Source organism: Mesoplodon mirus (genome assembly GCF_964341445.2).
Source record: "Mesoplodon mirus genome assembly, chromosome: 2".
Lineage (NCBI taxonomy): Eukaryota > Metazoa > Chordata > Mammalia > Artiodactyla > Ziphiidae > Mesoplodon > Mesoplodon mirus.
Genome location: NC_138977.1, coordinates 199921995 through 199934810, shown reverse-complemented (window position 1 = coordinate 199934810; position 12816 = coordinate 199921995). Strand labels below are relative to the sequence as shown.

Genomic DNA, 12816 nt, shown 5'->3' with positions numbered 1-12816 from the left:
TTAAAGAGATGATTAACTGAGCAAACAAATGACTTGCCCAAGATCACCATTCAAGAAAGTGGCAAAGAGACCACACCCCCTCCCTTTTGAATACGCTCAACCTTGACCACAATTTCTTGACCTTAGCATACTCAAAACTTAAAGGAGCTTATGCAGTTTTTATATAGGTTGCACCATATTTCTGTGAACTTGGCAGGGAGTAGACATACTTTTATTCCCTTTTTAATAGCTGGAAAAGAAAAAGAGGTTAAAGACATCTTTAAGTTCCTTTTCAGCTTTAAAATTCTATGATTCTAAAAATTCCCCAGCAAGTCAATGTGATGGGTAGAGAGGCCTGGAGTCCACATCACCCGCCTTCCTGCCTCACACTCTGTCAGACCACCCCACACCCACCTCTTGAGTTAATGACCACAAATACCATGTGTGCCTGGGAGAAAGGTCCGCTCTTACATAGTTCCACACGTAAAATAACAAGAAAGTGCTAACTGCTTGGTTGGGACCCTAGTAAGGGGCTTCACTCTGTCCTCCTGCTGCAGCCCCAGCATCTCCTAGCAAGAGGCTCCCAAACCATGGGACATTACATCCCAGGTATTTGAGACCTTACCCAGGCCTGGGGCGAGAGAGAAGCCAGTCCCAGGAACAGAACACCACTTTGGGGTTGCAGTTAAACCCGTCCATTAGGATACATCCACCCACCTCAGATGAGACAGCAATCAGGGCTGCTCATCCCTGCTCTTCTACAGACTTTACCCCCTCTGTTCTACACACTAGCTTCATCCGCAAATATTCATTATGCACCTACTACATGCCAGGCGCTGCTCTAGGTGCCATGGAACGAACAAATTAAAATCTCAGGTCACACGTAGTAGGGGAGATAGCCAATGTCAGGTGGTGGTGAGTGCCAGGGAGAAAAATAAAATAGGGAAAAGGTGGTAGATAATGCTGAGAGCAGGTAGTGGAAGGAAGGGGATCCGTTTCTAAAAGGACGGCCTGGGAGGCCTTGACTGACAAGAAGGGAGGAGCCTTGGAGGAGGAGAGAGAGGGACCCATTCAGATTTCAGGGGGTGGAACAGGGGATGAAGAACAAGAGATGGCTGGGGAAAGGCAAGGTGCTGAAAATCCTATCGTGTCTTGTAGGCCAACACAAGGACTCTGAATGAGATGGGGAGCAAAGGAGTAACAAAGTCTGACTTACAGTTTACAGCATCTCTCTGGCTGCTGTGATGAAAATAGTCTGTCGGGAGACAAGGGAGGAAGCAGGAAGGTCAGTTAAAAGGCGGATGGTAGCTTAAACCAGGGTGAAAGTGGTGAAGATGGTGAGAGTCAGGTTCTGGATACATTTAAGGCAAAGACAACAGCATCTATTGATTAAGTGGAGGTGGGATTAAAAGGGAGGAGTCAGGGATGATATTAGAGTTTTGGGGGCCTGAGCAACTGGAAGGATGAAATCACCATTAGCTGACTTTGGGAGGACAGGGGGTGGGGTGGGCCTTCATTCTGTTTTGGAAATGTTAAACTGAGAAGGCTTTTAGACATTAGGTGTGTTGAGCAGGCAGCAAAATATACAAGGCTGGAGTTGGAGAAACGGGGCTGAAATTATACATGTGGGAGTCGCCAGCATATGTAATAATACAAAATCGTACGTATCATCATACAGGATTTCTATGTATGATCACACACACTTTGTATGTTTACTGTCTGCGCCCCCCCAAAACTGTAAGCTCCATGTGGCTAAGGACCCTGTCTGTTCACAGCCAGCAACGTGCCTGGCACTCAGTGAATATTTACTGAGCAAATGGAGAAGTTGCCCAATTACTCCCTCAAGAATAGCCACAGCAGCCCACACAATGAGAAGTAGGCTCTCTTGCAACCACAGAGCCAAGCCCAGCCAGCCCAAAACAGGGCTCTGGGTCTGTCCACCCCGAGCTTGAGATTCCAGAACGTAAGTGGATATGCTTGGCACATCACAGATAGCTGGGTTTCAGCCCTGCCACATTCTCAAAGGGTGGAACTGGGCAAGACACCTGCCTGTTCTACCACCTCTATTTCTCCCCAGGATGGGCCTGGGAGGGGCTGCCTCACCCACTTCATGGGCAGAGATATCAGATCTATCCAGGGTATATGCATGGGTTGGTGGGAGCCCCCCAAAGGAGTAATTCCCCACGTATTCTCTGGAGCATGCAAAGAACTCAGACCTACCGAGAATGTATTAAGAGTAATAGGTTAAAAAAAAAAGAGTGACAACCACAAATCTTGACGAGATGAGAGTACCGCCTAATCCTTCTAGCTCTTGGAAGACTCCCCGACCGGTAGGCCTTGTGTCTCTGCTTCACCCATCAGGTGACTAGGAAGACAGAACAAAGGCCAAAGAATGACATAAGAATGCGTAAGATTTCAGCTCATTAACTTTCCAGTGTAGAACAGCTGCCTTTGTGAAGAGGATAAAAACAGCTCTAGGGCTTCCCTGGTGGCGCAGTGGTTGAGAGTCCGCCTGCCGATGCAGGGCACACGGGTTCGTGCCCCGGTCCGGGAAGATCCCACATGCCGCGGAGTGGCTGGGCCCGTAAGCCATGGCCGCTGAGCCTGCGCGTCCGGAGCCTGTGCGTCCGGAGCCTGTGCTCCGCAATGGGAGAGGCCACAACAGTGAGAGGCCCTAGTACCGTCAAAAAAAAAAACAGCTCTAATGAGCTGGTATAGCCCCCTCCCTTTCTGAGATATTGCAAGTGTGACCCAGACAGGGTTAATGACTTGCCCAGGGTTACCCAGCTGCAGGCCTAGACCTAGAAGTCAGGTTTTAGCTCTCTGTTGAGGGTTTCTTCCCACTACGGCAGTAGCGAAGGAAAGATAAGAGTTATGGTGGGAGGCAGGGGGAGTTTTAGGCATTAGTCTTACAACATGAAACTATGTCCTTGTCAAAGGGTAAATTGCAGATGTCACAGGAATGTCAGGTGCACGCTGTGAAGTTAAGAAAGAGTCCATCCCGGGCTTCCCTAGTGGCGCAGTGGTTAAGAATCCGCCTGCCAATGCAGAGGACATGGGTTCGAGCCCTGGTCCAGGAAGACCCCACATGTCGTGGAGCAACGAAGCCCAAGCACCACAAATACTAAGCCTGCGCTCTAGAGCCCGTGAGACACAACTACCGAGACTGCATGCTGCAACTACTGAAGCCCGTGTGCCTAGAGCCTGTGCTCTGCAACAAGAGAAGCCACCGCAATGAGAAGCCTGTGCACTGCAACAAAGAGTAGTCCCCACTCACTGCAACCAGAGAAAGCCCACGTGCAGCCACGAAGACCCAACGCAGCCAAAAATAAATAAATAAATAAATAAATTACTTAAAAGGAAAAGAAAGAGTCCGTCCCTTATACCAAACTTGTCATCCTCCAGAGTTCCCCTTGGCTTTGAACTGTATGAATAAAGCTATTCATAGTAGGACCCACAGAAGTGAAATAAAGATACGCTAGCAGATTTTTTTTAAATGCAGATATATACCTCAGTAAAACATTTAGGTGAAAATTTTATTTATTTATTTAATCTATTTTTTTAATTTTTTTTTTTTTTTTTTTTTTTTGGCTGCGCCACATGGCTTATGGAATCTTAGTTCCCCGACAGGGACTGAACCCAGGCCACGTCAGTGAAAGAGCCAAGTCCTAATCACTGGACTGCCAGGGAATTCCCGTGTAAGCCTTTTAAAATCAACAAATATTGAGTGCTTCCTCTGTACAAGTCATTGTGCTAAGTGCCTAGTGTGTGTGTGTGTGTGTGTGTATGACTATATGAATGAGTGAGACAGAGACACACACACACACACACACACACACAAGGTCTTCAAGGCTTGCAATGCAGTCGCTGATATGACTGTAACATCAAAGAAATGACTAATAATATGGAGTAGATAATTGTTAAGTAAGTGGTATAATGGGACTGCAGGAGTTCTCAGAAAGAGCAATTATGGTTGCTGGGAGGTGGGGGGGACTTGTCAGGCAAGGTGCTTCCAGAAAGATAAGGGATTTGAGGTGGACCTTGAAGAGAAGAAAGGCTCTTGATAAGAAGGGAGAAAGGGCATGAGCAAACACAGGTGACATTAATGTCAAAGAAGAGAAAGAAATCACGCCTTAAAAGGTAGGACTGGACCAGACTTGAACAGCCTTGAAAGTTAAAGTCCTTGTAGGAGTGGGAGGGGCAGAAAGATTTCTGAACATAGAACTTACAGGGTTCAGACACGTTAATTTAACAAATGCCTTCTGGGACACCACCATGTGCAGGCACTGGATGAATAACTGAAGATGTATTTGCCTTTGGTGGGGAACTAACTTCAGTCTGGGAGATGAGCTAGCCTTGAGGTGACAAGGGGCAGGTTTGTAAGTCCTGCTGAAGGAAGAACCAGCAGGGCCCGCTGAATGACTCCTCCAGGACATGGAGACAAAGACAGCAGGGAGAATTCTTCAAAGTATACATTTAGGCAGCTGGAAGAATGGAAGAGTAAAGGGAAGCTAGTTGAGGAGAGATGCAGAGCTGGTTTTAGAACTGTTGAACCTGAGGTTAACTACATCTGTGTCCAGTGGGCATTTAGATATATGAGTCTGGGGTCGGAGAGGCAATAGTTGAAGATACAGCGTAGGGGCCTTCCCAATGGACGAGTTGGGGGGCTGAGTAAGATTCCTCCGGGAGGGAGCATGATGAGAGAAACAAACGGAATGTCAGACTGAACCATGGGCGTCCCACACTAGGAGGTGATGGCGGGCGGGAGCGATCAGAGACAAAAAACAATGCCAAGGAGGGAAAAGTTGGGGGAGGTGTTGGAGTTTCAAATGGGAGAGGGTTATCAACAATTAAAAATGCTACAAATCAACTATGTGGGCTGAGCACATAAATAATAAGTATTTGTTGAATAAGTGAATGAATGAAAGGAAGAAAGCCTTTGGATTTGAGAATCAACTTTCCTCAGTCCGAAGAATGGCCAGGGTTGCCCTCAGACAAGAGGACTTCAACGCTAAATTTTACGTCGTCCTCCCTATAAACACATGTTGCTTCTTGCACAAGTCATCCTGTCCACCACACAGACATCCTTCCCTGCTTCCCCCATGTTTCCCCTCATCTTCCGTCCCATTTCCGGAACTCAAGCAACACAAACCTTCGGTGTCAAAGGAGACAGGAAACTCCAACTAGAGTTTCTACTTCATTAACAACTCTGCCTGTGGCTCCTCTTACATAAAGGGATATGTGGCAATTGAGTGGAACAGGAGACTGCATTCTAGCCCCAGCTGTACTACTGACTAGCTGTGTGGCTGGGGACAAGCTGCTCAACCTCTCTGGATCTGGGCTTTTCATAGACAAGAGGAGGTAGGTCTATCTGGACTCTAGACAAGTTTCGAAGGTCTCTTTCAGCTCTAAAGTCTGCGATTTTATCATTCTCAGAAGGCCCTCGCAACACCCTCGGAGAAGGAAGTGAAGTGAGTACAAGACCCGGGGAAACGACCGCCAGACCTCTTACCCAGGCGAAGCGCCAGGATAGGAGGAGTGTACCCAGAAAGTGAGAAGGAGCTGCCGGCCCTCGCGGATCACCAGGGAGCAGATCCCATTCCCAAGGCTGGGAAGGATCCCAACAACCCGAGTGCGATTCCCACCCCGCACCCCACCTTTCCTAGACTCTCAGACGACCGGGAGGCTCTAAAAAGCCCTGCGGGAAAAATAAAGATTTCTTTCCCAGAGTCCTGCGCTGCTTTTGCAAGTCGGATTCCGGCAGACACGATCTGCAGCCCGATAATGACACAGTCTTTGGAAGGAGCGACTGTTCTCGTTTCGCTCGTCCCGAGTTCTGGGGACGCCTGGCCGTCCGCGCCATGCCCCGACGGGCGGGCGTCCGACCCCGGCACCGCTGACGGGCCAGCGGCGCCCCCGCCCGGGGCTCTCCTCCCCGCCGCCGGCCCAGCTGCGGTCTGCAAACATTTCCTGCCCCCGCCCCCACCCCCACCCGGAGCTTCCCAGTTGGAGCGAGTTGGGCTCGCAGCCGGGTCAGCGCTCGCGGTTGCCCCAACTCGGCTCCCCCGGCCCGCGGGGCTGGGCAGGGGGACCCCGTCTGGCTCCGGAGCAGCCATCGGGGAAACCCAGGCGCCAGGAGCCGTGGGAGGTCGCTCGGGAAGCCCAAGTCTCGGGCAAGAAGGAGGACAACTGGCAGGGCGCCGACGACCCTGCTCCCTTCCCTGTCGTTACCTGCTCGCTTGCGGGGGTGTCCTGGGGCGGTCGGCCTCTCCCGGCGCTGTCTCCCCACGCAGTTGCCCATGCTGGCTCCTCAGCCGGGCCCCATGCACCGGAGGCGGCGGGGTGGTCGGCTGCTCCGCGCTCCTGCCCCGGACGGCGGCGTCCCGGGTCAACGGCTCCTGCCGCCCGGCATCCGGCGCTCCCCGATCTCCCCCGGGGGCGTGCTCTACCCCTGCACCGGCTTCGCCACAAACTTTGCGGGCGAGGGGAGAGAGGGAGGTGGCCGACTACCCAGCACAGTCCCAGGTGGCCGGGCCAGGGGGGCCCGCGACGGTGCCCGGCCGGAGACCAGCTCCGCTGGAGGGGCGGAGAGAGGGGGCGGGCACCGCCGCAGCTACTCCCAGTTCGCTCGGGGCTCCCAGCTGCGGCCGGCCCCCCGGAGCCTGTCACTCACCTGCCTAACCCCGCCCCAGCCCGGCCCCGCTCCCTGCCATCGGCTCTTGGTGCCCGCGCCGGCGGCACCGCCCCCCCAGGTGCGCATGTGACCGACGACACCGCCCCCTTGGGCCGGCCTTGTTTTCTCATTGGTTTCCCCCAGGGTGCGTACCGCCCCTCGGCCCCACCCAGCCAGGTGCCCGCCCCACCGCCCCTCTACCAGGGAGCTGGGCTGGGAATCATTCGCCCTCAAAGACCCCCGGCTGCGTGCCCATCAGCAGACCTCCCACCCTGAGCCACCGCCCCGACTCCAGGCCCCGCCCCTTGGGGAGGGACCGTCCCATCCCTCCCTGGAACTGCCGGGCCTGGAGCCGGCAGGCACGTAATCCAGAGAGCGCCCCGCCCCCTCAGCTTTCGCCAGGCAATTGGCTCAGGAGGCGCGTGCGCGGAGAGGCCCGTCCCATGCCACCTCCCACTTCCCCTCCCACGGTTTCCAGTTCGCGTCATGGCCGCCGCCGCCGCTCTGGAGGCGGTGGCGCCTACGAGCGCCCTGTGGGGCCTCGTGCAAGACTTCGTCATGGGTCAGCAGGAGGGCCCCGCTGACCAAGTGGCTGCAGGTACGGCCGACGGCGCCGCACGGCTTCCGCTTGGGGGCCTCCAGGAGGGAGCGGCCTCAGCACAGGCGCCGGGAGGGAAGGGAGTGAGGGACAGCGGTGACTTTGAGAGATTGGTCCGGGGCTGGTTGTGAACACCGCGTGCTTAAGAGCCATAACAAATTGCGAGTCGCTTGCAGTCTTCCGTAAAGCGCCCTTACGCCCCTTGTCTCGGTTTATAGCCATCCTGTGCGCCGGCCGGGGTTAGGAGATTAATTACCATTTCACAGATGAGGAAACAGGCCCAGCGAGGGCAAGAGACTCTCAAATCAGGCCGGTGGGGGAGCTGGGACTCGGACCCAGGTCCTGCAGTTCAGAATCACGGGCTCACGCCGCGAAAGCACGTTGTTTCTAGGAAGTTGACGTGACAAGAAGCATCTTCAGCGGCATCAGCTCCAGTCGCGTGGCATGCTGGGACTGGCCGGGCGGCCGGATATCTGACTGGCTGTAGTTGGAGAGAGGAGGAGAGAAACCAGTCTAGGGGGAGTTTGAGAAGTTCTGCGTATCTTCCTTAAGGCTTTCCCTCCGTTTCTTGGTAAAGTTCTTGATTAATTTGCTTTGTGACTTTTTAACGTGGAGTTTGTTTTTATCTTTTCCCCAGAACTCCACTTTCCTGCTTTTGATCAGTTTAGGGATCTCTTAGTTCTGACAGCTTATCTAAGATTTGAATAAAACAAATTACAGATTTCCTTGGAATTCTGAGACTTCACTCTTTTAGAAAAAAAAATCTAAAAAGTTACTGAACGTTAGGAGGCCTTCAGACCTTGTGTTTAAGTAATAGAATACAAAATAATCTTGTCAGTACAGATGATTTTTGTCTCTATTTTTGGAAATTTTGCGTGTTTGGGGAGAAGTAAAGGATACATTTCTCTTGAAAATTGAACATATTCACTATTAGAATATGTGAGAAATGAATAATGTGAATCTGCCAGAAGTATAATACTTTGATCCTTAGCAATATTTCAATTTAATTCAATCCTTCCACCATTATTAAACATATTAGTCTTGAAACACAATGCAAAGTAATAGGGATATAAATACAAATTACGCTAGATCTGTGCCTGCCAGGGACTTATAATGTAGTGGGAGAGACTGCCATGCAAACGGATAGTACACCATGAAAAGGGCTGTAAGAGGTATGTGCAGGGTGACATGGGAGCATCAAGGAGCAAATAAATGCCTGATGTAGCCTTTCCACTAAGTTAACTTCTTACAGCTTTGTACAGTATAGTGTGTCGTCAGTGCTTATGATTAATAACTACAGTGTATTATCAATGTCATTTTTCCCAATGTTTTATTATGAAAATTTTCAAACATACAGCAAAGTCTAAGTAATTTTTTCATAAGAAAAACACACATACACCCACCACCTAGATTCTACCATTAACATTTTAATATAATTTGCTTTATCATGTATCTATCCGTCATTTAAATTGCAGATAGCAGTACACTTCCCTCTAACTGCTTTGGTATGCATATCATTAACTAGGGTTTGTTTATAGTTTAATACAAATTTTGGTGTAAAACTTGTATTCAATGAAGTGTACAAATCTTAAGCATCCATTCACTGATTTTGAAAAATGCTTACACCTACCCACTATCAAGATAAAGAACAGGGCTTCCCTGGTGGCGCAGTGGTTGAGAGTCCGCCTGCCAATGCAGGGGACACGGGTTCATGCCCCGGTCCAGAAGGATCCCACATGCCTTGGAGCAGCTGGGCCCGTGAGCCATGGCCGCTGAGCCTGCGCGTCTGGAGCCTGTGCTCTGCGACGGGAGAGGCCACAACAGTGAGAGGCCTGTGTACCACACACACACAAAAAAAAGATAAAGAACATTACTATAAAAAGTGTTATTTGTAACTATTTTTTCATATTTATACATTATGAACACATTAATTTAGGGTTCTTCAAATTCAGAACACACTTGAGAAGTCAGCATGAGTAAAGACCGCCAAGTTCTTATAAATATTTTTGTAGAATTTATATTTTTTGTGCCTGAAAAAAAAGTGGCCTAAACTGTTGTCTAGTTTAAATTTAGCTCAGCTAAGACTGTAACACTAGCCCTGTTGTAATTTAGCTCTCCTGATTAGGAAAGGAGGTTGGTAATAACAGATAACTAACAGAGGGGTAATAATAGATAAGGTTGAAAAGGTTTGGTGGGGTTGGATGATGCCTAACCTTGGATTCTAAACAGAGGGATTTAAATGACCTATTGTAGGTAATTGGGATCAATGTAGATCCTTGAGCAAGGGAGCCATAGTGAAGATGAATTTGAGAAGGATTAAATCGGTATTCTCAATCTTAGATCACAGCCTTAGTTAAGGTTGTTGAAGGCTGACAAGAGTTTTGAAGCATCCCCAGAATAAGATGTGCTTTCTAATCCTCCAGCCTAAGTCAAGCTTTGTTGGTGCTGAAGGGACCAGCTTTCTATTCAGCCACTCATAGCAGCAGCCTCTCCTACAAATTGTAACTGCAGAAGGAACGTCCTGTGATCACAAAGGCAGCTACCACCAACTTTGTTTTGCACCTGGGTTCCTGATGAGAGTAGGTGTCAGATGTAAAGGTGCAAATGATGGAAGAGAAATGACCTGGCAGCCTAAGAGTTAAAGGCTGCTCAGCCAGGCATTCAATGGCTACCACTCCCCTCCTGGATCTTTAGTTCCAGGCAGCCAGTTGATTTGCTGTTCCCCTGATTGCTTTGCTTCCCAGATCCCTCCACTGGCTCCATCTAATTAAAGTTAGGCCTGGGATTAAAGGCCCAGCTTGAGGGCTCACTGCCTGCCCCCAAGTGTCTCCTGATTACTCCAGCCAGACATCATCTCACAGTTCAGAATCTTTGTGGTACTTATTTCTCAACCGCTCATACTTATTCGCAGACTGTTTAGTAGCTACTTCTGTACACATCTCCACATCCTACCTGCCTGCTTCTACCACCATAGTCTCCTGGAGACTAGCATAAGTAGGTGGTATAAATGAATGAAATAAAAGATGCTGAAGGAAGAATCTGGAATTTGAGGGCTAATTAGTTATAGGGCTTGGAGGAGAGGGAGGACTCTAAGATGACCTCAAGCTTTTGAGCCTGAAGATGAGCAAAAGAAAAGTACTATGTCCAAAAATTGGGAAGGGAGCTGATTTTGAACATGTTGGATTTATAGGTGATGGATATAAATTTTCTTCCTCTTGGTTATTTGGATTTGCCTTCATTTCAGTCTTTATTGTATTTTCCTACATTTGTAATTCCATGAGGAGACCACTCTTCTTGAAACCAGAAAACTGTTAAAGAAAAGTAAAATATAGTTCTGAGAAATGTCTGTGGCATTCTCAGCAGAAAGGGCATTTTGAGCGCTTGATTGGAACTGAGTCCTGATTGGGATTTTTCTCTCTCCTGTTCCTTCACATCCTCCCCCCCTCCCCTTCCCCCTTGGCTGCTACTCCAGATTCTCAAGAGGCTGCAACTCCATCAGACAGAGGTCTGATGGTGCATTCTATGTCCGTGCCCATATAACTACTCCTTTGATGACTCCTCAGTGCCCCACACGGACTGGTGCCCTGCTGAGGAAGGAGTGGGTATTTAGCAGGTGCTAGCAGGTCCATTTTGAGAGAACAGATCTTGGACACATTGGAAAAACGTAGACCAACCTATATAGGGAAAGGAACTTACATTTATTTTTCTTATGCCAGTGAGACTACCCCTAGGAAAATTAACTTTTTATTAGCTTCTTTCATCCCTAGAGTCCAAGTGCATAATTAACAGTACTTCCAGGTATTTTTCATTTGGAAGAACTTTTATTGTTAAGAGAACTAATCACTTAAAGTTAGTGTTGGACGGTCCCATACACCCAAGAATTTTACTCCTTTCCTATGTTACCCCAGGCTCTGTTTATACCACTGTGGTAACACTGTACTTGTTGTTCTTTGATTGTTTTAAATGTCTTTCTGCCCCAACAGACTGGGCTCCTTAAAAGCTCCCTGTCTATATTTCTCTCTCCAGTCCTAACACAGTAATTGATTTATAATAGGTATTCAATAAATGTTGAATGGATAAATGAAACCAAACGTACATGACAGTTTTTTTAAAGAATGATTCAAGGGGGCTTCCCTGGGGGCGCAGTGTTTGAGAGTCCGCCTGCCGAAGCAGGGGACGCGGGTTCGTGCCCCGGTCCGGGAAGATCCCACATGCCGCGGAGCGGTTGGGCCCGTGAGCCATGGCTGCTGAGCCTGCGCGTCCGGAGCCTGTGCTCCGCGATGGGAGAGGCCACAACAGTGAGAGGCCCGCTTACCGCAAAAAAAAAAGAAAAAAAGAATGATTCAAGGAACGTGTAAGAGGGAGTAATTCTGTTTTGGGAATCAAGGAAGGCTTCACAGAACAGTTGCCATTTGAGCTGGGTCTTGAGGTGTTGAAGTTTCTCAGACTGACAAGGGCAGGAAAGAGGCATTCCAAACCAAGGGAATGTGTTTCCAGGCTTAAGGATATGGAAGAGCTTGACATGTTGAGATTTCATGCGACTGAATGATAGGAGTTATGATCAAAGGTGAGGCTGGAGGGGATTAAGAGCTAAATCGTAAATGACATCAAGCCAAGGAGTCAGGTCTTAGGCAATGAGGGGCAAAGGGAGATTGGTGAGCAGGGAAGTAATTGTGCATTTTAGATAGATTAGGGATGGATCAGAAGGCTTTTTTTTTAATTGAGATAAAATTCACCACTGTAACCTTTTTAAGTGTATAAATAAGTGGCTCTTAGTACATTCACAGTGTTCTACAACTACCACCACTATCTAAAAATTACAGAACCTTTTCATTACACTAACAAGTTGAAGGCTATTTTGACAGCTGTCCCTGTATAGTCTGGTTATCAGGGATGAAAAGGAAAAGATGAAAATTTGAAAGACATTTCTAAGGTAGGCTCAACAGAACTAGAATAAGATGTTAGATTTAGTCACCTTTGTGAAAACATCTTCAAAATACTGATTCTAGTTCTTTGCCACCTTATTTGCCATTTTCCTTACTCTTATTTACTGTTACAATAGCTTTATTATTTCTTCATTTTTTCCTAATTTTGTATGGCTTTTATACTTCACTTTTATGTTTGTGCTGCATTAATTCAAGATGGATTCTTTGTGAAAGTATGAAGACTAAAGGGCTTTGCCAGGAGAATTCACCCATATACTGGGATTCAAGAAATCACATGCAAATGGATGTTTCTTTAATTGTAAAACAGCCAGTTTCATAATGATGTATACTGAATGCTGAAGAACTCTTTTTCATTTATAAAATTTGAGGCAACCTATAGCAATGAGATTGACTAGTAGAGAGTGTGAGGGAAACTTTCTCTGGTGGTGGAAATATTCTATATCTTGATTGGGGTGTTGATTACTGTGGGTATACTTTTGTTAAAACTAATCAAATTATACGTTCACTGTGCATTCCACTGTATGTAAATTATACCTCACTTTTTTTTTTTTTTAATGAAAAAATTAGAGGTGACTGAGTGAGGCCTAATAGTGAGGTACTTTGTCTTAACAGCACTTGAG

At 48.2% G+C, this 12816-nt stretch overlaps 2 protein-coding genes across 4 annotated transcripts in view; one reads left to right on the top strand and one right to left on the bottom strand.

Moving 5' to 3' along the window:
- The window catches only part of UBTD1 (ubiquitin domain containing 1), a 59045-nt gene extending 52617 nt beyond the window's left edge, over positions 1-6428 (bottom strand). Inside the window, exons 1-2 of one of the 2 annotated variants that reach the window (XM_082641421.1) lie at positions 6211-6299; positions 1196-1234 (exon numbers count right to left, since the gene is read on the bottom strand). Coding sequence is in view for 1 of the 2 variants with exons in the window: in XM_082641420.1 (XP_082497546.1) it covers positions 6211-6280 (70 nt within the window). In the remaining variant the exon portion in view is untranslated. Of the gene's footprint in view, positions 1-1195; positions 1235-6210 lie in introns of both variants that reach the window. The other variant, XM_082641420.1, reaches the window with a different exon arrangement.
- Positions 6429-7122: 694 nt separating this feature from the next.
- MMS19 (MMS19 homolog, cytosolic iron-sulfur assembly component) overlaps positions 7123-12816 on the top strand; it is a 33344-nt gene continuing 27650 nt past the window's right edge. For both annotated transcript variants that reach the window (XM_082631350.1, XM_082631349.1), the window contains exon 1: positions 7123-7250. In XM_082631350.1, coding sequence (XP_082487476.1) covers positions 7139-7250 — 112 coding nt within the window. In that variant the 5' untranslated portion in view covers positions 7123-7138. The remainder of the gene's footprint in view (positions 7251-12816) is intronic.